This window comes from Chrysemys picta, chromosome 16 (assembly GCF_011386835.1).
Source record: "Chrysemys picta bellii isolate R12L10 chromosome 16, ASM1138683v2, whole genome shotgun sequence".
NCBI classification, from domain to species: Eukaryota; Metazoa; Chordata; order Testudines; family Emydidae; genus Chrysemys; species Chrysemys picta.
This window is the reverse complement of record NC_088806.1, coordinates 31008694-31033798: the sequence shown is the minus strand read 5'-3', so window position 1 is coordinate 31033798 and position 25105 is coordinate 31008694. Positions and strand designations below refer to the sequence as shown.

The window sequence follows — 25105 nt, the reverse complement described above, 5'->3', positions numbered from 1 at the left end:
TTCAGAGACATCACAGTACCTTGCAGAATATTGGGTCGAATCGACCCAGAAATTCCCCTCAGGGCCCATTGCCTGGGAAGCATGGCTGGAAAATGCCCTTTGCCACCAGAGATCCCATTTTCGCCCCCTTGCTGTGATCCAGCCTGGGTTAATGCCCTGTAGTGAACAGTGCTGCCAGGAGGAATTTTGTTAATTTCTTCAGCTGAGTTCCCCAGTTCACGTTGGTGCCTCTGCCTGGCACGTTTGGGCAGCATGTCTGTGGTGATGCCAAACCTGAAGCTGCGTGCATAGCGGCCATGTTAAACAGTCTTTGTAGAGCAGTGTAACCCTAACCCCCACCGCATTCCTCTCCCGAATGGCTTCCTTTCTGAGGTCTCTGCAAGTGAAGAGTTGATCAGGCCTGATTTCTATGTACACCTCTGGGGCAGTGAGCAAAGTCTGGTTCATTGCAAGGCCCCTTTACCCTGCCAGAACACAGAAAATAGACCAGAATGTAAATGAAAATCTGGCCCCCTCTGGGTTTTATTAGTGGGAATGGGGAAGATTAATTGTATGTGTGACATGTGCAATGGGACTCTGTCCTGGTACAGCACATGTGGACGGTACTGCTGACCTGTGCACGTGGTTTATGCTTTTTTATTGTGTTCATGATCTTGGGGAAATGTTTTCCTGCCCTGCTTTACTGTTAACCCCTGTGAAACAGACAGCGCCTTAAATATCTAAAGCCCCTTTGTGCGCTGAGAATGCTGTTGGTTTGGTTTTTGCACATGACAGTCATGGCTGGACAGTGAAACTAGCCCGGTTCATTCCCTGTGTAGCTCTCCTGCTGCAACTGGGCTGTCAAGCTTCAGGGAAATGTTTACATCACACTCCGATCTTGAAAGCGCCTTGTGTGGTGGGGATAGTGGGTGGGGGTTCCCCTGGGAGGGGAGACCTAGTGTGTGGGTCCTGCCAGGGGGCACTGGGGTCCTGGGAGGGACACGGGAGCCCGTGCAGAGGACAAGGCGGATCACCAGCCTGCAGAGGGCGCTCCAGAGGCTGGTGAGCTAATTCCCTGGATGACCAGCAGGAGGCGCCGCAGGGGTGCGTCCGGACTCTCTTACAGCCCCATACACCTCACCCATGTACTGCTTCAGCCCCTCATCAGGATAATTTTAGGCATTAAGGGCTTGATCTTGCAGGGTACTGGGCGATTCCTGGAAGCACTGAAGAGCCTCAGCTCCCCTGGAGGCCAGTGGGGAGGGAAGTGCTCAGTGCCTTGGTGAATTAGGTGCAAAAAGAGGGAACTGTATAAGCCATCGGCTCCACACTTCAGCAACCCGCAGCCGTGAGTCAGCACACTCCTGGCAGCAGGTTCATGCACGTCCTGGCATTGCCAAGCACTGCTCCTTCTCCATCTTCAGCACTCCCTGCTGTTTACAGAAGGTTCCAGATGCTCTGCCCTGCGTGGGTGGCATAAATGTGTCCGGGCACTGAGGAGTTGGCACGTTTGTGGGTCAGTGAGAAGGGAGTCATGAGACAGGAAGACGTGGTGGTGTGTGAGACAGGCAGATGCAAGTTCTGGGGCATTGTGTTATTGGGATCCTACCGAAATGAACTGGCATTCTAGCCTGTGGGGCTGACAGAGCCTCTGCAGAGCCATTAACTCCAGGACTCTTCGTAGGATCCCTGTCCTCTTTCACTGTGTTATTTTTTTTCCAGATTCCTGGGATTTTAAGCAATCTACCCGCAACATCTCTCCCACCATTAACCAGGCTAATATAGTGGACCTGCACCCAGCCTCCGTGTACAGCATCCGCATGTACTCCTTCAACAAGATCGGGCGCAGCGAGCCAAGCAAGGAGCTCACCATCAGCACTGAGGAAGCAGGTGCTTCTCGCTCATGCATTTTCCTCTGCTCGGTGCATGCCTCCTGCACTCCTTTCTCTGGCTATACAGGCCTTTCCCCGCACTCTGGGTGCTCATTTGTTCGGGGAGGTGACAGGGAGAGGGAGTTACCGGGAAAGACAAATTAAGTTGGATGCAGAATTGAGCCGGTGGTGCTGGATGGGAAAAGTCCGAGGCTCTGTGTGTGGGAGAGGCCATGCGCAGGCAGGAGTGGATCGCTGCCCTGCCTGGGACACCGTGTCCCGGCTTTCGCTGCGCCAATTAACAGGCAACTGATGAGTTGTGTCCAGGCCACAGGAACTGCCCTTGGTGCTGAGAATAGTCTTCCTATTGGCAGTGAGGAGCCGGGAGCTTTCCGTGGTCCTGACCAAGCGACTCGGGACTAAGGGAGCTGATGGGGGTTGCTCCTTGTCCTGGCCTGTGTTCATACTACCGCACGCCACAGGACTTGGGAAATGACCTGCTCAGGCCTCCCCCTTTGTCATTACCTTCAGCACATAGTTCGGCACTGCACAACCCTGGCGTGGTGCAGCCTGCCTGCCCACAAGTCAGCAGTGAACGCGTCTCCGTCAGCAAAGAAATGTTCCAGCCTGGGCAGCTAGCTCGGCTAGTCACTCTCAAGTTCTGCATGTTCCGGGCAGCACCCGCGGAGATTCAGCAGGATTTGACCCCGGCACAATTCTGTAGATGTGCAGGAATGCACCCGTGTACACTGACTGACCGGCCAGCCTCTGGGAACCAAGATTCCTCAGCTGAAGTTTTTAGAGAGATTTCTGAGCAGAGCATGAAATCTGTGCTGTTAAATCACAGCCGTTTTTATGTGCGTGTGTTTCACCTTTGCTCATCTCACTGTGTGTGCGAACCCCTGTAAGGAACCAAGTCCTCTTCTCAAACACTCACAAGGGGATTGATTTCCAATCTGGCTAGGACCTGCACGTGGGCCCAGCCAAACGTGTATTGGAGGAGCAATACAGCTGGCATGTTGGATAACGTTCTCCAAGTCTGAGATGGGGAGTGCGCTCTCTCTCTGCGTGATGTCCTCTCTCTAGAATGGCTACATTCATCACTTTAACCGCCCCTTGTGCACTCAGCAGTGCTGCATTAGTCAGTGGGAAATGAGAGCTGAACTGGGAAGGATGAAAAAGCTTTTATTTAAAGCACAGTTTATTTCAAGAATAGAGAAGGCGGGAGGGACTCAGGTGATAGTACCCACGTGCATTTATTTTTCTCTAGCCCTCTGTTGTTGGCTTTTCCCTGTGATGGTTGCCCCACTGGAGAGTTGTTTCTTTAAAGCAAGTTTTACTACAAGGGACTCCTTTCTCTGCAGCTTGTAAACATGACTCTGTTTGATCTGTTTAACCACAGCTCCGGATGGGCCCCCAATGGATGTCACCTTGCAGCCAATGACATCGCAGAGCATCCAGGTCACCTGGAAGGTACATTGTTTGGGGGGGAGAGAGGGGATTGCTATGTGTGGAGTTCTGTTGGCATGGTGATACCCCTAATGGCAGTGATATAAGGCGGCAGGCCCATTGCCTGTACCACACCCTGGATGGCACATTAGAGCTACTGGTGCCTTGGGCAAGTCACTTCGTTTCTCTGTGCCTCACTTTCCCCATCTGAAATGGAAATATAATGCTCACATATTTCACAAGGAGGCTTAGTCAGTTAGTGGCCATAAAGCGCTTTGAGATTGTTAGATGAAATGTGCTAAAGGTGATAGTTGTTTCATTATGGCAGTGATGTAAGGAAGCTGGTTTTAGGGGCAAGAATATCTAGGATCACAATCCTAAACAGCAGCCCTGCTCCTGTGACTCAGAATGTCTTAGATCGTCACCTATCACCAGGATGCCCAGGCCCAAGTAAAATTCACTAGACAGCATGAAAACTTCAGGGCTAGATGAATTCCCCAGTTGCGTCACATGAGGCCCTTCCTAATCATGTTTTATAAGATGCTTGTTATCTTACAGGATATCCAGGCAGGGTGGAAAGGATAAATATGTAAAAATCAAGACACTTGGCTACAAAATGCTTGCGCAAAGATCAATAAAATTTAGAATCAGATTTATTTTTCAGAAGCCGCATTGGAAAAATAAAATTGATTATAAAGTTAGGACTTCAGAATGAACCAGCAAGTCAATAAATTTAGGGCTCCATCTTCTATTCCTCCCCTCCCCTTTAGCATTGAAAAACAGATTAATGAAAAATAAGATTCACTTGAAAAATAAGTCACTTGGTTTTAAGAGTATTTCAGTGAGATGGATTGCTGTGGCTTTATAACATAAATTTGCAATCAGCCCTATTGATTTCTTAATGCTTCAGAGAAATATTGTTAAAATTGATTTAAACCTGGCTTCGTGCATTTTTAAGGCTGTCAGCCTCTTCCCCCCCCCCCTCCTAATCAGATCATCCGACTTGAGTCCTAGCCCTGACCAGGTGTTGTAAATCGTTACTTCCTCATCAGCCAATCAGCATCCAGTTGTCAGCCCCTCTGCCAGGCTCTGAATGGCTCTGGTTTTGTTACTATTTGATTATCAGCATCTGAGCGCTGCCTCGTAGAAGCCAAAACGCAAGAGTATTTTAAAAAATCAACCAACCAAGATCCGGTCAGACTGAAAACCAAAGGATAGGGCCCAGGAGCAAAACCTCGTCGCCTGTAAGATGAGCCACTCGCTATTCAAAAGAAGCCGCGCCCCCTGGCACGAAGGATGCAGAATGAGATTACACACAAACAGCAAAGAAACACAAACTAGGAAGGGCCCCAAACAGCCAGGATGGGCCAGTTCAGATGAATGCACCCAAGTGTGCCCTAAAGAGAGTCAGAGAGGGAGTAGGAGGCCCTTCCCCACAGCTGAGAGAGTCTGGTCTTCATCCCAGTCCAGCATGGACCTAGGGAACAATGGAAGACCTGCCCTGGCTGGGCAGGAGAAGTGGGGAGAGCTGAGTTGCAAAGGGCTTTGTAGACCACTAATAAAACTCCTGGTATTTAACCAGCAATTTCTATTTCCAAAGCACCATACGCATTCAGAGACAGTCTCACAGGCTCTCTCCCCTTGTGAACTGGGGTCAGTAGGATCAGCCCCAGGGGTGAATAAAGCACATGAAGTATTTGCCCGAGCTCTGAGCAGAGCTGCAATTAGAACACATGGGCTCAGTGCACATGGGCACGCTGCTTCAGGTCACTAAGACCTCCCGTTTTGCTGCGTGTTGTCCCCGGCAGTGCTGGGGGAGCATTGATGGGCTGATGAGGTAGGGGTGGATACTGCCCATCCTGTGACCCTGCTCCATTTGTATCTCCGCTTCTGCAGGCCCCAAAGAAAGAACTCCAGAATGGGGTGATCCGTGGCTACCAGATTGGCTACCGGGAAAACAGCCCCGGCAGCAACGGGCAATACAGCATTGTGGAGATGAAGGCCACGGGGGACAGTGAGGTCTACACTTTGGACAACCTGAAGAAGTTTGCACAGTATGGGGTCGTGGTGCAGGCGTTCAACCGTGCAGGGACGGGGCCCTCCTCCAGTGAGATCAATGCCACCACGCTCGAGGACGGTAAGCATACCGAGATGCCCGGGCATACAGACAAGGGCACAGAGACAGCTGGAAGGGCCTCCAGCCATTCTGAGGGTGTTTGTTCTCCAGGTCTCTGGTGCAGCCTGATTAGTCTGGGGCAGCAGCAGCAAAACTCGAGGTGGGGTAGACCTTGTCAACACAGGGGATTTGCACCCTCTGTCTAGCATCATGCAAACCCCTAGTGTAGACGATTTGCACCCTGCTTTCAAGCATAGCAAACAGCAATGGTATAACTAGCAACTCTGGACTGTCTTCCCCAGTCCAGGGAGCTGGTCACCCATGGCTGAAACTCAGTAGAGGCAAGGCCCTAGAGCGTATCTAGCAGGTGGGCAGCAGTGTCTCTGCCTCTCGTTCTGGCTCCATCTGTCAGCCCTTCCCTCTATGAAATAACATCTTGGTGATTTCCTGTGTGTTGCGTAGAAAGCAATTTACAGCTGCCTGACCCCTCTGCCCACTTTTCATCCATGGCCAGCACAGAAAACGCTTTTGGGCTCTGCCCCCTTCTGGTAAGGGGCAGAGCATCTGTGATTTTTTTCCCTGCATGATGGACAGGGAGGCTGGCTTTCATTATATCACATGGTTTTGATTTTTTATATATATAATATTATTTTTTCCCAAGAACAAAAAGACCTGAGTCAGTGTGCGGGGACCCAAATTACACTGGATTTGTAGTCTAATTAAAGGGATGTCAGGGTGGATTTACACATCCCTGATCATTCTTAAGTGAATGGAGAGCCCACTAATCCTGCAGGAGCTATTCCCTCATTCAGTATTACCAGGCCATTATTGGCAGAGCCCCTGCCACTCTGGTGTATTTCAAACTACCTGCATAGGGGGGAAATGGCTTGAGTTTCCTGCCCCAGTAATTCAAACCCAGGATGGGAAAAGCCTCTGCACCTTCCCTCAGTGTCTCATTTCTGAGGTGCATGACACTTCATGGAAAGGATCTGCTTACTTTGCTGATCTTCCTCCTATATTAGCCGAGTCTCCAGCAGCAGAGAGATCTGAGAGTAGCAGGGAAGTAGCAAATTCCCCACGCCTTGAACCATCTCTGATAGAGCCTAGGAGCTGATGCAGGTGCATCTCCGCTGAAATATCTGACTGTGCCCTCTAATGTTCTTTGCCAGGTACCAATGCTCTTTAGTCACTTAAACTGGGTCAAACCCTTTCCCCACCCCACTTGCCCTGCAGAGGGAGGGTGTGGTCTAGTGGTCTCAGAACTCCTGGCTTCTGCGTGAACTCTGCTGGGCCCCTTTGCAAATCGCAGCTGAAGTGACTTACCCATCTCCCTTGTGTTTCACTGGGTCAGATAGGGCCAAATTTTGGGTGCCTCAAATCTGGGTCAGATTTTTCCAAAGTGGGCTCTGATTCTGGGTTCCTAGCTTGACATACAAACGGCCTGGTTGTCGGGGTACTGCACACCCACAGCTCCAATTGACTTCCGCTGGCATAGCGAGTGTTCACCACCTCTCAAAATCAGGCCCCGTATGTCTAACGCTAGGAACCCACATGGGAAAATCTGACCCATTGCCTCTGTGATGTAGCTTCCCCATCTGTGGAACGGGCTGACGCTGCTCGCCTTGTTGTAGCTGTGCTAATATCTGCAGAATGCGCCAAGGCCCTTGGAGGGGAGGGGCTGTGGCAGTGCCAGGTGGTGGTACGTGAATCTGTCGTCCTGTTCAAATGGCTGCCGCAGACCAGACTCCAGCTGAATTGGAGTAATTTTCTATTAAGCAAACTTCGGAGCCTGGAAAACGCTAACAGCCATGCGCATACAGCTGAATGCTGCGAAAACAGCCATGTGAATTCAGGGGACTAGCTCTTAATAAAGGAACCGATTCATTTTCTTATGATAAATACTTACCGTCTTTGTGTCTCAACTCATTTGCATGAGCTGGAAGTATGTCAGAGTATCAGAGGTGACTGGGGACCCCTCTTCCGCAGCACCATGCCCGCAGCTCTGTGCTCCGAGTTTGTCCTTCAGGCTGGCATTTATTTCATCTTGTGTTTAAAATTTCATGGTTGCATCTCCTCTTTCATGCTCATGGCACGGTTCCTGTTTTGCTAGCAGCCCCTATCTTCCCTCTGCCATGGCTGAGGCAGGGAGCACTTAAACGACAATCACAAGAAAGCAAAAGGCGGGGAGGAGGGAATTAAACAGAAGAAGGTTCTATTTAAAAAAGAAAGAGCTTAGTATGGAGGGTCTTGCTGGCAGGTGGTGCATGAAACCGTGTGCAGGCTCCCAGCCCAGGCAGGGAGCTCAGTGGGCAAGGGGGACACAATCATATGCACTGCAGTCCTGCCCTGCATGTCTAGTGGCACCTGTCCTCTGAAGAGCTCAGAGCACTTCGGGGGTGCTAATTAAGCTTCATGCAGCCTTGCTGGGTAGGTAGATATTATGCCCATTTGGCTGACAGGTGAGCTCTGGCACAGAGCTCAAGTGACTTGTTCAGGATCACACATGGTTTGCTATTGGCAGAGTTGGGAATAGAGCCCTGGTCGATGCACCCTTGTTCTCACCGCAAGACACACACTCCCTCTGCCCAAACAATAGGAGAGCTTCATAAATTCCATCTGGGAGCAAGGGGGCGTGGGCGCCGCAGTACCGCAGTGGGGAGGTGGGGTTCTGTGCCTGGCTCCGTTAGTGACCTGCTGTGTGACCTGCACCAGAGTGGTCATGTCAGTAAAGTGGGACTAGCTGTCCTTGCCCTCCCGTGTCAAGGGCGGCGAGGTCTCTGGCGGAAAGGTGCTATGTAAGTGCTAAGCCTGATTGGGTATTTGGGGCTGCCCCAGCCTGTGCTGCCCTGCCAGGCACGTGCTCAGCTTCCAGCCTTTTCCAGTGGCTGAACGTGCCCTGGAAGCTGCAGGTGGCAGCTGGAGGGGGCCAGCCTGTGAGCTCTGGCAGCTGCTCCACCTGCTCCTTGCAGGGTTGTTTTACAAAGTGCCTTAGATGTTTCCATTGGGGAGAGATCGTGGTTGGCCTCGGAGTCATTTTAAAAACAAAAAAAAAAAGTTTCACACTGCATTTGCTCAGCAGTTTTTCATACTTAATTAAGGCTCTCATTAGCCTGTCAAAGCAGGATCATTTCCTGGCTCTATTAGCACTCCTCCTGGGGTATTCAAGGGCCCCTGTTTTAGCAATAGTGTCTTTTCCATAATTATATTGCCTTCATTTTGTTCAAACGGACTCTCTGTATTAGTTTATTACACTCAGTCCCTAATTACATGGTGCTTATATTTTTACACCTAAGTAATATGAAACAATAATCATTTTCAAAGAGGATCGTTAGGATGATGTATTATCATTTAAATGCTCATAAAAATTAGAGTTACCTCTTATGGGGCAATGGGATCTAATTACCTTGCATCGAGCTAGCGCTCCTGTTTTTTCCCTTTGTTCTAAGTGCAGTGTAGACATTCTTCCTGCTTCCTGGATTACGGGGCTCTAGCTGGTTTTGAAGAAGCTGTGAAGTTTCACCCAGTTGTGCTGGCAAAGAATTTTTGGTGGACTGAAGGTTGGGGCAAAACTTCTGGGCTGGGTCAGTTCTGCATCTCCCTGGTGGATAGATGTGCCGCTGCAGAGCAACACATTTCTAGGGTGTCCTTCACACAGTGTTGACCTTGGGCACCCTACTGGTTCTGCAGCACTACTTGTGTTCTGGTATACGCAGAGTTCCCAGCCCGGCTCGGATCCCCTTTCTGCCAGGTGTGTTTCCAGTGCTACCATCCAGAACAGCATCTGGGAAAGCACCTGGGAGTGGTTTGACTTGTAGCTGAGCAGAGACCACAATCCTGGAGTGGGATTATGTAACTTCTCAGGAGTCCCATGAGAGTTCCCTGGGTCAAACGGAAGCTGCTTTGGCCCTGTGTCTGGGGGTATTTCACAGGTCCGCCTGGCAATCCACTTTGCCCCCTGCCATCTCCAGCTCTTCTCTTGACTCCTGACAATGTTCAGGAAGGGGCAGGACTTCATGAGAGCAGAGGCAGCGGAGATGTGAAATGAATGGCGTGGGTGTGGCACACCCCAAGCCCTCCCCCGGGTGATTAATACAAAGCAATATGGACAAAGCACTGGTACCTCTTCCTGCTCTGTTTACCCAATGCCAGGCCCCTTCTGTAGTTTTGAGCCTCAACTTCAAAAGCAGAGAGAATTCAGGGGGCTGGTCAGACTGAACCCCCAGTGCTGTGCCTCCCTCCGCCATGCTGAATGGCGCAGCAGCGTGGAGCTGGAGATGGAAGGGTAAACCCTGGAAGGCCTCCCAGAAGGCAGCTCAGCGCCTGCAGTGCTGGCTCCCTGGGCGTCGATGCTGTGTAGCCATGACCCCATTGGGCTGGTGGTTCTGAGGCTTAGCGAATGTCCCCGGCGGGGGTGACACCTCTGTGTAATGCCTGCCGCCTGTTCCCTGACACCCTGAGGCAGTGAGCTCCCTTTGCTGGGCAGAGGAGGGTGTCTGGAACCTGGCTGCTTGCTTAGGGGTAGCATCTGTGTTAAGCAGCCAGCCTGTAGAAGTGCCCAAGCTGGTCCCACACTTATGCCAAGCCCACGGTCCCCCTTCTCCTCCCAACCCCAAATCTGCCCCTGGCCAACCCCAGCCCTAACCCTACATTTCGAAACTGTGTTCTATGTGAGTCCACCTTTGCTTTCGCGAGCTCAGCCTGACGTATGTTGTTTGCCACTTTATTTTTATGACATCTCAATAGACAGCAGCAGGTCTGCTCCTTTAGCCGTGACTCAGTTTACAAGACCCTGTAAACTCAGCCTTTATTTGGTTCATTTCACTCCAGGGCATGCTCAACCCAGGGCTTTAGCGTCAAGACTGGTGGCAGCCCTGTGGCTGTGTTTGCACTGCAGCTGGGAGGTGTCATTCCCAGTAACAGTAAAAATTGCAGCATGGACTTTGCAGCACTGGTGGGGGCTTGGGCTAGCCACCCAAGTCCAAACCTGCCTGACCCCTGTATCTGAGCTCAGGTGGTTAGCCCAAGCCCCCTCCAGTGCCGCACCACCCACACCACTATTTTGTGCACGGTAGCTCGAGCTGAGCTATTGCGAATCTGTTTGTCTCCACTGGGAATCACACCTCCCCAGCTGCAGTGTAGATGTATGCTGTGTTACCCTACTCAGACCGCAGGCTAGACAGCACCCACCCTTTAGCAAAGGGCCGTTCTGCTGGGCTCCCTGACTCCAGCGCTGCCTGCAACTGGTTCCGTTTTGCATGTTCTAACCCACATTTGGGCTGCTGCTAACATCACTCTCAGTCCAAGCTTTGCTGCAGAATGGAGCCCTCTCTGGTGGGTGGGCAGCTGCCGGCGCAGTGAGAGGTGCTGGCCTAGCTGCCCAGAAAGGCTGGGATTAGAGCTTGGTGGAAAGCAGAAGTTCCAGTCCCTGGGAAATTCCAATATTTCAACTTTTGTTTTTGTCTCAAAATATCAAAAATATTCACAGAACTTTGGAAGAGATGGAATGCGTCACTTGGACATTTGCAAATCAACCCTTTTCAGAACTTATCAAAGTCAAGTGCTCTGATATCTCACAGCGTCATTCTTCACTTTGAAATGTTGATTTGAAATAAAATGTTATTTTAATGTCATGCTGAAACCACACATTTTGAGTCAAAACAAAACATTACACAAGGCAAAAATCAAAACGTTTCTTTGAAATCATAATTTTTCCTGTGGGAACATTTCGGTTTTGATGAGCCCACGTTTTCTGATGGGAATGGTTTTTTCATTGGGAAATTGTGACCCAGTCCAGTTAGGATCCAACTGCATGTAGCACCCCGTTGTGGTCTGGCTTCTCACGTGCTCCAAGATGGCGAATCTGAGAGTCTGAAATTCTTACCTGCTCATTGCTCACAAATGCAGCAGGGAGCCAAACCCTAAGAAAAGATGTTGTGAGGACTAAACGACCTGAACAGACAGATGGTGAGAGCATTACCGATGCCCTGTTCATACAGCACTGCATCCTCCCTCATTGATTCATTCTCTCTCTCTCTCTCTCTCTCCATGGACACTTCCATCAGTTCCCAGCCAGCCCCCGGAGAATGTGAGGGCATTATCCATCACGTCAGATGTGGCTGTGATCTCCTGGTCGGAGCCCCCGCGCAGTACCCTGAATGGCGTGCTCAAGGGGTACAGGGTGATCTTCTGGTCTCTCTATATGGACGGAGGTGAGGGCTCGGATGGGCTTCCTTTTTTTTTGCTTTGTTTCTTACTCTCCTTATTCTAAAATGTTACATGAATTTGAGACCCGTGGCTAGATCTGCCATAATGGAGGCTGGAAACGTGCGAGTCCCGTCCATGTCCCCTGCCTCACCTACACACACACACCTGTAACTCCACTTAGCACCTGACTTTCAAGCTCCCTGCTATTGCAGTCCGCATTGCATTGCTGCGTTGCTTGTTTGTTTTGTTCTGTGACTGTGGAAATGTCCATAAAGAGCCAGGATGTCCCTTGTGACCTGGGCCAAGATGTCAATTGGATCCTGTGCTTGTAGAGCTGAGCAGTGGAGCCCGTCCCCACGCTTGCTCTCAGGGGCCCTGTGCGTTGGTAGTCCACAGAGCCATGCGGGAGGAAAGTTGGGAATCTACCCAGCTTGGGCACAGAGAAGGTCAGACGCTGAAGGAATAGCTCTGTGGAGATGGGCTGGTGATCTGGGTTGTAATGCAGCTGGCTTCACTGTCCCTGTCTCTCTGCCTGGCCTGAAAGCAATGAGTGATCTTGGTGCCTGGTTGAGACACCTGGAAGTGCCTGGCCCAGGTCCTGCAATGGGAGGGTGAGCGGGAGCAGCGAATCTAAGCCTGCCGAGGTTGCCTGGGGAGCAGGCTGGTTCTGAGCCCCGGACTGATCCCCTTGTCGTGTTTCCACTGCAGAGTGGGGGGAGATGCAGAACATCACCACCACGCGGGAGCGAGTGGAGTTGCGGGGAATGGAGAAGTTCACCAACTACAGCGTCCAGGTTCTGGCATACACGCAGGCCGGCGACGGTGTCCGCAGCACCGTCCTCTACATCCAGACCAAGGAGGACAGTGAGTGATGCTCAAGCATGATGGGGCCCCTCCTGCCCAGAATGGCCTGGAGTGGGGGGGCGGGTGTCACAGGTCGGGGGTGGGGGAAGGCAAGAAGGTTGCTGGTACGGTCGGGATGGGGATGCTGGGGCAGCCAGGGCATGGGGTGCTGGTTTAGCTGGGGCATGGCATGCCTGAGGTGCTGGAAGGAGAGAGCAAAGGAGCAGGAGGTGGCAGGGGGAAGATGATATTGAGCAGGGCCGTTAAGTGCCTGTTTGACTGAGAAGCCTGAGGAAAAGGGCTGCCCTCACCTGTGGCTCCAGCCAGTGCCCCATGGCAAATGCTGACTCAGCCAGACAGTCTGGGAGGGCCCCAGCTCCTGTCTTTTCCCCCTGCAGAGAACAGCCCTAGACCCTGCTTGCTAGCCCAGTGCCTGCTGCATAGGAGCCCCCCTGCCCAGCCTCCCCCCACCCCCTCTGGTCAGCATAGAATAGGATGCTGGCCCCCCGGCTGCGCCAAGCCAGTGGGGTCTCTGAGGCTGAGCTGAGAACGTTCTTGCTGCTGGGTGATTTGGGCCAGTCTGAGGGGAGGATATGGGAAGCCCATGTAACTCACTTCCCCCATCCTCCCAAGTAGAGTGACGCGCCGGGGTTCTCCAGTGAGATGCCATGAGGTGTCATAGGCGCTGGATTGGAGTCCTCTAGAGGTGCGCAGGCATGGGGCTCTCCCGGCTCTCTCTCTCCCCCCCTGCTCTCGGTTCCTTTCAGGGGGTTGGTTCTGATGCCTTAATCTACTTGTCCACAACTCTTAGCCAGCCTGTCCCTCCCAGCTCACATGCTGAGATCGGGCTGGATAGCTGGGGCATCAAGCAGAATGACTTGAGCGCAGGATAGGGTGGTGTCACTGGGCCCCAGGGGGATTGGCATCCTCTCTTCTGGCTGGGGACAGCCCTGAGGGCAGATGATTACATCCTGGTTGTGTTGTTTGGAGTCCCTGTGCATTTGCTACCTCTGGGCAGTCGATATCTCTCTGTGCTCTTCATAAAGGAACTGCAACCCGAGCAGTGCAGTTGGGTCTGAGTTTCAGATACTTTATAGAACAATCCCTCAAAGCTTGCTCTTCTCAGCTCAGAGGTTTGGCTCACCGCATCCACTGCTGCTAACAGAGAAGGGGGTGGGGAGGTCATGGATTTAAACATCTGTGTGTGTTCCCCTTACCCTGGCTGATACACTATTAACACGTGTTAATTAGAATTAAGAAGATTCAGCTGTGAATGAGTCATTAGCAATGAATAAAACATCCAAGATGTTTCCTAGGCCACGGAATCGAGAAGAAAGACAAATTAGGGCTCATAAAGGATTAGGCAGGAATTTAGGCTGATTTTTTACTTCTTCCCCTTCTTCTCGCGTTAAGAAGCGACACGCAGTCCCAGTTGCAGAAAGCTGAGCTCATTCCCTGGCAGACTTTGAATGGAGCAGAGATTTGGCATGTTTACAATACAGTGGGGGTGGGGGTGGAGGAGGGAGGAGGGGCGGGGGGGAGGGGGTGTGTGCATGAGGTGGTGGGTGGGGCACCCCTGGCCCCAGCAGACCGTGACTGGAGCTCTTACATAATCCTTCTGACTGCGGTATACAAGGGGTTCTCCAAATAGAAACAGGTCTTCTCCCTTCTCCTTCCCCTGAGCAGGCGAGAATCAGCGTAGAAGAAAAAGACAAAGGTGGCCAGTCTCATAGGCAGGCGTCTGGTTGCTCTTTAGGGTTCAGTTTCTCTATGGGTCGTAGGGTCTGTGCTCAGAGCTAGGGACTGCCTCCAGCTCCTCCTTTTCATCATCCCCATCTTATACCTGCTCCATGCACTCTCAGGGGCAGTAAGATCAGTGACTGTCTTCCTCTTTGCTGATCTGTCCCTGTAGCCTTTCCCCTTTGAGCTTCCTCCATCCCAGCAGAGCAAGCCATAGAGGTGAGTCTGGTTAGTGCTACGAGAGCCCACTCTGTTAGGACTTGTCTACATTACCCGCTGGATCCACGGGCAGTGATCGATCCAGTGGGGTCGATTTATCGTGTCTAGTGAAGACACGATAAATTGACTGCCGAGCACTCTCCCGTCGACTCCGGTACTCCATTAAGGCAAGAGGTACAGGCGGAGTTGACAGGGGAGCATCAGCCATTGATTTACCGCAGTGAAGACACAGGGGTGAGTAGGTCTAAGTACGTTATTCACATAGCTGACGTTGCGTAACTTAGCTCAATCCCCCCAACCCCCCCGCCACCCCCCCCCAGTGTAGACCAGGCCTTAGAGAGAGGGTGTGCCCCCTCCCAGGTGAGTACATACACCAAGTACAGAAACCCCATGTGTGTGTTTAAAGATGCATGTACACACCCACCCCTGTATCTGAATAGAAGAAAAGACACAATGTTTTCAGTATTATCTTCTACCCATTTCTTATGCATTCAAACAATGTCTTAGGAATCAGTGGTTTGCCCTCCTGTGGAGTACTGTATCCTGTTCTAGTCACCCTGTCTCACAATGCATAGAGTACAGAGAGAGGTTTCTAGTTATTTTCACTGCCCATCTCTCAAACCTGAGTAAACCTCCCTACGAGACACTATTTGATCAGATCAGGAGCTGCTCAGTTTAGAGGGGAGAAATGGTAGAGATGTACATAATAATGAATGGGTTAGAGATGGGAAAAGGGTGAACAGAAGTGCCTGATTTACCAAGTACAAGAGCAACCGGGTATTTGATAAAACTGAAAGGGAAGAAATTTAAAATCAATACATGGAAACACTTTTTTGCACATTGCAAGATTAACATGTTGAACTCCTTACCACAAGGTATCCTAGAGGCCAAGAGCTCACTGGGATTCAGAAAAGGATTAGACAGTGGCATGATTGATAACATCCAGCTATGTAAAAAGCAACAGAGGGTCCTGTGGCACCTTTAAGACTAACAGAAGTAGTGGGAGTATAAGCTTTCGTGGGTAAGAACCTCACTTCTTCAGATGCAAGACTTGAGGGGTGAAGCCTCCTGCACCAAGGTGTAAGCAAACCGCTGAGTGCTGGGATGCATGGCCCCTTTGGCCACTGGGGTTATCCCCTGGGGGGTTCTGGCTCTTTCTGGGGCCCGTGGCACTAGCCACTGGAGATGGGATGATGCCCAGCCTGCAATTCTAACGAGGGACGGGTGGGATACACATAGAGGTGAGAGCTCTGTGGAAAAAGGGCACGGTGCTCTCCCATTTGCTCCCAGAAAGTCCGTGGAGTTACTGCAGCTTTACGCTGGGTGAGATGAGAGTTTGGCCCTAGATTGACAGGACTTTTCCCATCCCTGAGACTGATGGAGAGAGCCTTCCCCCAGCCAGTCACCTTCCAACATAGCTGCTTCTTTGCGGCCTTTCGGCAAAGCCCAAACTGCGTCATCTTCAGGGTGGGGAAGGACTCCATTATCGGCTGGGCCAGTAAAGACGGGACACCCCGGAATCCCAGACCTGCTGGCTGGCCTGGCTGCTGCCCTTGGCTCCAGGACAGGTGCTGGGTGGAGTTAGTGCCACTTCCTCAGCTCGTCCCCAGTCAGCTCCAGCCTTGCTGCCAAATGTGCCTCATTTAGATGATGCTGTGAGACTGAAGCACTTCCTTATGCAAGAATGAATTGTTTCGCTGGCCTCTGCTTTGTGCCTCTGCGGCTGCCCTCTCCCTCGTCAAGCTCTCTCAAAGTTCCTGGGCCCCTGACTTGCAGGCAGGCGAATTACAGAGCGCCCCCACGTGCGTTGTTTGGGGCGGGTCGTCCTGGATGCTGCTCACACAGCCAGCAAGTGGGGTCAGGGCAGCACTCACCGGTGCAGTGAACCAAAAACTGGCATAGCCATTTTTCTACCTGATCGCCCACCAGCTTCAGACCTGGTGCCCTGGCAGCATCAGAAGGGAATCTGCCAGAGTGCTTGGGTGAGACAGAAGGAGGGACGGGCAGAGCAGCGGGGTGACATCTGCCAGCAAATCATAGTGGGGAGGGAAGTATTAACACTTGGAAAGGGGAGCAAGGCAAGGAAGGGGAATGGGGGATGCACAGCTGTGAGCACACATTGGACGGGGCACCTCGGTAAGTGCAACTTGGGGAGAGCAGAGAGGGAGACGGGCTCTTGGCTGCGTGAGGAACAGGGAGGTGGGGCTGGAGGAGATACTCGGGCAGAAGCAGAAGCATTTCAGGATGGCAGTGCTGATATTCCAAAGCAGTGAGGTTGATGTGGTGATGCTGAGAACACTAGCCCTGAAGTCCTTGCTCTTCAATTACTGTCTGTATTGCAGGCAGGCTCTGGATAGGTTCCTTGACCCAACACGTGTCTAAAGACTCTTTCCCGAAGCCACAAACGAGCGCTCACCATCATTACCTTTCCTTTCTCCATTGCTACTTAAGAATGTCAAAAAACCTGGCATTTAGCAGCATCTCTCCTTAGTCTTCCACTAAACAGGGACATGCAGGAAAGCATTAATCTGGCAAAACCTACCACAAGGCTACCACAGAGCTGGGGAGAGCACCGCCCTTCCTGAAAACGTCAATGGGAGCACTGAGTTCACCAGGCATTTTCCTGAGTCCCATTGGACACAAAGGACCATTGGGAATTTCAGAGTAGCAAAAGCAAAAACAAAATCTTTCTGAAGATTGAGTACAAAGGTCTACGCTTATGACCTGCAGCACCCCTATCAGACGCCCCTTCGCCACACCATGTCCCATCGGAGCGGGATAAGTCTCAAGTAAGATTTCACTTCAAATCTCAAAAAAGCCAAGTAGAAATCATTCTGTGGGAATTTACTGTGACTAAGAGAAACAGAAGTTCAACCCTTCTGAAAGGGGGGTCGCTCAGCCGCAGGCACCAAGAGGCTCCCCTGGTTTCAGCGTGCGAGGGATAAGACTTTACACCCTGCTTACAGGGCAGTCATTTTGCCGGGCGTGTCAAGTGACCTGTGGCTTAATTTGCATGGCAAAGGAGACCGAAACCCTCCTTACAGGGTGGTCCTTAAGCCTGGGGCCTTCCAATGGGCCGGAGCGAAAAGCGCTGTAAAGGAGAGACCTCCGTTCCCTCGGAAGTGGGTGGTCTCTATGCCCCACGAGTGCCAACGGCCCAAGACGAGCTAGAAAGGGGAGACCTGCACCCTTCTTACAGGGAGAGGTCAATGGCACAGGGCATTTGAAAGGCTAGGTCCTAAGGAGCTCAAACCCACAGAGACCTCAACCCTTCTTAAAGGGGGGTCGCTCAGCCTCCGCTGTGGAAGGGACCCATAAAGCATTTTGGTTGGCAAGGAATGGACCTTGATCCCTGTTTACAGGGAGGTCCTTTTACCGGGCACCTGAAGGGGGATTAAGCCTGTGAGGAGAAGTGTCGAACCCGATCCCTCGGCACAGGGGTGCGGTGTGTGCTGTGTGTGCGGTGTGTGCAGCCGTTGGCCGTGGCTTTTTCTTCCCTTTTCCTGCAGTTTCTTTGGTGCTTGTGTCGTCTTGTCCATTTTGTCCTTTGAGTTGCTAGAAAGAGAGAGGTGAAGCGGGTTAGCTGTGGCTCAGTAGAGAGCACGATTGCAAGGTACTCGCCCCCCCCTGGAAATTACCCTCATTCCTACTTTTCGGCACCGACCTCTGGCAGAGCGCAGGAGAGTTTGCGGCAGAACGCGGGTCCAGGTGGATGCAGAGGACGCGGGCTTTGACTTGGCTGAGTGCGTGAGTGAGGAGGGCACGGGACAGCTAGTAGGACAAACCCTGAACCCTCTCAAGAGGCTGGTTTCTAGAACTACCTTCCAATGTTACCTTGTGAAAGGCAGGGAAAGACCCCACGCCCTAGTTAGCCCTAGTTAGAGGGAGCTGACTTTAGACCTTGTTTCTTTGGTGCTTGTGTCGTCTTGTCCATTTTGTCCTTTGAGTTGCTAGAAAGAGAGAGAAAGAAAGAGAGAGGTGAAGCGGGTTAGGTGTGGCTCAGTAGACAGCACGATTGCAAGGTACTCGCCTCCCCTTGAAATTACCCTCATTCCTACTTTTCAGCACTTGTGTGTTGCAGAGGTTAGGAGAGCCTCCACGAGAACTCAGCACCTTCTTCCTAGTCAGCACAAACTGACTGAGGTTTCCTGCTTAGTGTCTTTTTCTGGCTAAGCTCAAGCCTGCACACATATTTGCCACTTAGTACCATTTTTCTCGTGAGTGGAAGCTTCTTGAGGAGTTTGCTACCCAGTACTTTTTGTCATATCAGTAGACTCTGTTCCCTTTCCTTTCCACATCTCTTCCCCAGTAAGGGTATCTTCTACAGTGTTACCTTCCCAGTACCTCCTAGTCAGTACCTCAGGTCGGCTTCCGTGGTTTCTGACCCAGCGCCTCCTGCCCTGTCAGCATGAGGTATCTCGGTGATTTTCCCACTCAGCGCTCCTGCCCAGTCTGTGCAACCCATCTCTGGGCTTTCCCTCCCAAAATCTCCTACCCAGTCAGCACCAGCCGCCTCTGTGACCTTTCCTGCCCAGCACCTCTCGTACTGTGAGCTCAACCCACCTCTCTACTTTCCCTCCCAACACCTCCTACTCAGTCAGCACGAGCAGCCTCCGTGATTTTCCCACTCAGAGCCTCCTGCCCAGTCAGATGGATCCACCTCCAGGCTTCTCCCACCCAGCACCTCCTGCCCAATCAGCGTAACCCATCTCTGGGCTTTCCCTCCCAACTTCCAGTCAGCACCAGCCACCTCCAATGATTTTCCCGCCCACCGTCTCCTACCTGGTCAGCGAAACCCACCTCTGGACTTTCCCTCCCAATTCATCCTGTCTAGTCAGCGCCAGCCACTTCCAGTGATTTTCCCACCCAGGTCTCCTATCCAGTCAGCTAAACTCACCTTTGGGCTTTCCCTCCCAACTCCTCCTACCCAATCAGTGCCAGCCACCTCAGTGACTTTTCCCGCCCAGTGTCTCCGACCCAGTCAGCACGAACAGCCTCAGTTATTTTCCTGCCTAGAGCCTCCTGCCCAGTCAGTGCCAGCCATTTCCAGGGATTTTCCTGCCCAGCGCCTCCTACCCAGTCACCGTGAGCCGCCTCAGTGATTTTCCCGCCCAGCGCCTCCTGCCCAATCAGCACGACCCACCTCTGGGCTTTCCCTCCCAACTCCTCCTACCCAGTCAGCGCCAGCCACCTCCAATGATTTTCCCGCCCAGTGCCTGCTACCCGGTCAGCGAAACCCACCTCTGGGCTTTCCCTCCCAATTCATCCTACCCAGTCAGCGCCAGCCACCTCAGTGATTTTTCCCATCTGACACCTCCTACCCAGTCAGCGCCAGCCACTTCCAGTGATTTTCCCGCCCAGCGCCTCCCACCCAGTCAGCGCGAACCACCTCAGTGACTTTTGCTGCCCAGCACCTCCTACCCAATCAGCTAAATTCACCTCTGGGCTTTCCCTCCCAACTCCTCCTACCCAGTCAGCGCCAGCCGCCTCCAATGATTTTCTCACTCAGCGCCTCCTGTCCAGTCAGCGCCAGCCACTTCCAGTGATTTTCCCGCCCCGCGCCTTCTACCCAGTCACTGTGAGCGGCCTCAGTGACTTTTCCCGCCCAGCACCTCCTGCCCAGTCAGCGCAACCCACCTCTGAGCTTTCCTTCCGAACTCCTGCTACCCACAGGGCGGCTTTAGGCCAATTCCCCCAATTCCCCGGAATCGGGCCCCGCGCCTTAGGCGCCTTTTAAATTTTTTTTACTCACCCGGTGGTGGTCTGCACCGGGTCTTCGGTGGCACTTCAGCAGCAGGGGGTCCTTCAGTGCCGTGGAAGACGTGGAGCAGACCACCCGCCACCGAAGTGCCACCGAAGACCCGGACCGCCGCCAGGTATTCGAATCGGGCCCCGCAGGTCATAGAGCCGGCCCTGCCTACCCAGTCAGTGCAAGCCGCCTCAGTGATTTTGTCGCCCAGCGACTCCTACCCTGTCAGCACGAGCCACCTCCAATGATTTTCCTGCCCAGCACCTCCTGCCCAGTCAGCAAAACCCAACTCAGGGCTTTCCCATCCAACACCTCTTACCCAGTCAGCGCCAGCTGCCTCAGTGATTTTCCCACTCAGCGCCTCCTGTCCAGTCAGCACGAACAGCCTCAGTTATTTTCCTGCCTAGAGCCTCCTGTCCAGTCAGCTAAACTCACCTCTGAGCTTTCCTCCCGACACTGCCTACCCAGTCAGCGCCAAGCCCCTCAGTGACTTTTCCCTCCCAACACCTCCCACCCAGTCAGCAAAACCCACCCCTGGGCTTTCCCTCCCAACACCTCCTGCCCAATCAGCGCAACCCACCTCTGAGCTTTCCCTCCCAACTGCTCCTACCCACTCAGCGCGAGCTGACTCAGTGATTTTCCCACCCAGCACCTCCTGCCCAATCAGCATGACCCACCTCTGGGCTTTCCCGCCCAACTCTTCCTCCTACCCCGTCAACACGAGCGGCCTCAATGATTTCCCCACTCAGAGCCTCCTGCCCTGTCAGCTGGACCCACCTCCAGGTTTCTCCCTCCGAACACCTCCTGCCCAATCAGCAAAACCCACCTCTGGGCTTTCCCTCCCAATTCATCCTACCCAGTCAGCGCAAGCCGCCTCAGTGACTTTTCCCGCCCAGTGCTTCCTGCCCTGTCAGCACTAGCCACCTGAGTGAGTTTCCCACCCAGCATCTCCTGTGCTCTCTGCTCGACCCACTTCTGGGCTTTCCTGCTCAACACCACCTGCCCAGTCAGTGCCAGCCACCTCTGGACTTTCCCTCCTAGCACCTCCCACCCTGTCAGCAGGACCCACCTCCAGGTCTCTCCTGGCCAGCAGAGATGAAGCAGAGACAGGCTGGATCACTGCCTCCAGCCGCTTGCTTGCTCGCTCACTCAGCCGCCCAACCCAACATTCATGAACCTTTTAAAGAATTTCTACGCAGCATGCAGGCACTTCACCCTGTGACTGATCCTTTTTATTGCCAGCTAACTAGCCTCCTGTTTGTGTAATTCCCCTTTTGGAAAGGGATTGCATTGTTGGGGATATTGCTCAGCTACATTCACCTTTTGGACCAGATCATGTGCCACGCTTAGGACTACGGCTGTCAATTAATCTCAGTTAACGCAAGCGATTAACACAAAACAAATTAACTAGATTAATTTCAGTCCACTCAGTCCTACTTCTTGTTCAACGAAACGCTAGACAAACAAGTTTGTTTACATTTACGGGAGATAATGCTGCCTGCTTCTTCTTTACAATGTCACCTGAAAGTGAGAACTGGCGTTCATATGGCACTGTTGTAGCTAATGTTGCAAGGTATTTACATGCCAGATATGCTAAATGTTTGCATGGCCTTTCATGCTTTGACTTGTAGGCTCTAAAATTTTACATTGTTTTGTGCAGTTATGTAAAAAAAAAAAATCTACATTTGTAAGTTGCACTTTCACAATAAAGAAATTGCACTACAGTACTTGTATGAGGTGAATTGAAAACTACTATTTCTTTTATCTGTTTACAATGCAAATATTTGTAATCAAAAGTAACATAAGGTGAGCACTGTACACTTTGCATTCTGTATTGTAACTGAAATCAATATATTTGAAATGTAGCTCAGCTCTGAATGTTAGGGCCTAGGTGACTGAGAGGCAGGAAGCCAGGCAGTGCAGTTTCCTACATTAGTGTACATTAAAGTGCTGTTGTAGGAGACATTTCTAGTCTAAAAGCATGAGCAGGAGCGGATTTTGGCTAAGGAATGTCAGCGGAGAAAGGCTGTATCTGGAGGGTTGGGGCAGGGGCGAATCCACCGGGTCTGATCCTGCTGCCATTGAAACCAATTGGAGCTTTGCTGCTGAGTCCAGCTGGAGCAGGAATGGGCCCAAAGTTAGCTGCTTTGCCCAGGCATGGCTCTTTTGTATGCATATGATCCTCACTGCCACACTGAGAGCCATGGAGTGCAGGAGCGGATGGCTGTGGGGACTGGACCACCTGGTGTGAACTCTCCAGGACTCTTTGGTAAATGACAGCATGGGCCCAGCCCTTCACTCTATGACGGCCTCTAAGCTCCCTGCTGTAGCTATTTCCAGTGAGCCTGCTATTGGCGGCAGATAGCTGGAGAAGCTGAGCTCCATACACCGTACAGTATTCTGTGTGGGGCTTCCAGGTGAGTTCTTAGAGCAGCAGGACCTGCCAGAGAGAGTTTTTTCTGCAAGAGGATGAGGTTTTCCTTGGAAGTCCTTAGAGAAATATCCCTTCCCCCAGCCTTCCCTGTTCTACAATCTGCTGCTTAGCCAGTCAGCTGTTACCCTGACCCCCAGATGTGGCTGCATTTCAGCGCTGCTCTTTGCGTAGGGTTGGAACGCATTTGGGGATAAAAGGTGCTATAAAAATACAGGAGGAGTTGCAACTCTGGGCCCAGTGGGGTAAGCCCAGGGACGCTGGGTGACCTTAGCAGTGCAGTTGCCAGCGTTGTATTGATCAAAAACCAGACTTTTGTTGCTGTTTTTGCATGGTCCTTTTTGCAGTTGATACGTCTGTATTTCCAGCTCAATGGGCAATCGGTTTACTGGCTGATGTGGTGCCAAGTTGCTCCGTACATCTTTAGACTACTGCAGGCTGCAATCTGTCAGGGGCTTTTTGGACAAGCATATGCTTTTCTACTTATTACGCTGATCTAGTGCTCTTTAATCCAGGCATCTAACGCCAAGGAGCTGACAAAGTCAGCCCTGCTCAGCCTGATGACCGGTCCTCCTTCCCCTCGAAGGAGGAGGACCCAGCTAGGCTAGATTGCTCCAGGGCAGAGGCAATGCATTGTCTGCCCTGCAGGCACATTCAGGCAATGGCAGAGCAGGGTGCGAGTCTCCCACAGACGGGTCAGGGGCCCACTGCTGTGTGCTGGGCATAGAATCATAGAATCATAGATTATAGGACTGGAAGGGACCTCGAGAGGTCATCGAGTCCAGTCCCCTGCCCACATGGCAGGACCAAATACTGTCTAGACCATCCCTGATAGACATTTATCTAACCTACTCTTAAATATCTCCAGAGACGGAGATTCCACAACCTCCCTAGGCAATTTGTTCCAGTGTTTAACCACCCTGACAGTTAGGAACTTTTTCCTAATGTCCAACCTAGACCTCCCTTGCTGCAGTTTAAACCCATTGTTTCTGGTTCTATCCTTAGAGGCTAAGGTGAACAAGTTCTCTCCCTCCTCCTCATGACACCCTTTTAGATACCTGAAAACTGCTATCATGTCCCCTCTCAGTCTTCTCTTCTCCAAACTAAACAAACCCAGTTCTTTCAGCCTTCCTTCATAGGTCATGTTCTCAAGACCTTTAATCATTCTTGTTGCTCTTCTTTGGACCCTTTCCAATTTCTCCACATCTTTTTTAAAATGCGGCGCCCAGAACTGGACACAATACTCCAGCTGAGGCCTAACCAGAGCAGAGTAGAGCGGAAGAATGACTTCTCGTGTCTTGCTCACAACACACCTGTTAATGCATCCCAGAATCATGTTTGCTTTTTTTGCAACAGCATCACACTGTTGACTCATATTTAGCTTGTGGTCCACTATAACCCCTAGATCCCTTTCTGCCGTACTCCTTCCTAGACAGTCTTTTCCCATTCTGTATGTGTGAAATTGATTTTTCCTTCCTAAGTGGAGCACTTTGCATTTGTCTTTGTTAAACTTCATCCTGTTTAACTCAGACCATTTCTCCAATTTGTCCAGATCATTTTGAATTATGACCCTGTCCTCCAAAGTAGTTGCAATCCCTCCCAGTTTGGTATCATCCGCAAACTTAATAAGCGTACTTTCTATGCCAATATCTAAGTCGTTGATGAAGATATTGAACAGAGCCGGTCCCAAAACAGACCCCTGCGGAACCCCACTCGTTACGCCTTTCCAGCAGGATTGGGAACCATTAATAACAACTCTCTGAGTACGGTTATCCAGCCAGTTATGCACCCACCTTATAGTAGCCCCATCTAATTTGTATTTGCCTAGTTTATCGATAAGAATATCATGCGAGACCGTATCAAATGCCTTACTAAAGTCTAGGTATACCACATCCACCGCTTCACCCTTATCCACAAGGCTCGTTATTCTATCAAAGAAAGCTATCAGATTGGTTTGACATGATTTGTTCTTCACAAATCCATGCTGGCTGTTCCCTATCACCTTACCACCTTCCAAGTGTTTGCAGATGATTTCCTTAATTACTTGCTCCATTATCTTCCCTGGCACAGAAGTTAAACTAACTGGTCTGTAGTTACCTGGGTTGTTTTTATTTCCCTTTTTATAGATGGGCACTATATTTGCCCTTTTCCAGTCTTCTGGAATCTCTCCCGTCTCCCATGACTTTCCAAAGATAATAGCTAGAGGCTCAGATACCTCCTCTATTAGCTCCTTGAGTATTCTAGGATGCATTTCATCAGGCCCGGGTGACTTGCAGGCATCTAACTTTTCTAAGTGATTTTTAACTTGTTCTTTTTTTATTTTATCCGCTAAACCTACCCCCTTCCCATTAGCATTCACTATGTTAGGCATTGCTTCAGACTTCTCGGTGAAGACCGAAACAAAGAAGTCATTAAGCATCTCTGCCATTTCCAAGTTTCCTGTTACTGTTTCTCCCTCTTCACTAAGCAGTGGGCCTACCCTGTCTTTGGTCTTCCTCTTGCTT

General features: G+C 51.4%; 1 protein-coding gene across 2 annotated transcripts in view; it reads left to right on the top strand.

Annotated features, from left to right (window-relative positions):
- DSCAML1 (DS cell adhesion molecule like 1) overlaps positions 1-25105 on the top strand; it is a 289234-nt gene that overhangs the window by 216382 nt on the left and 47747 nt on the right. For both annotated transcript variants that reach the window (XM_005299759.5, XM_065569156.1), the window contains exons 15-19: positions 1702-1869; positions 3253-3323; positions 5196-5436; positions 11478-11624; positions 12328-12483. In XM_005299759.5, the coding sequence (XP_005299816.1) occupies positions 1702-1869; positions 3253-3323; positions 5196-5436; positions 11478-11624; positions 12328-12483 (783 nt within the window). The remainder of the gene's footprint in view (positions 1-1701; positions 1870-3252; positions 3324-5195; positions 5437-11477; positions 11625-12327; positions 12484-25105) is intronic.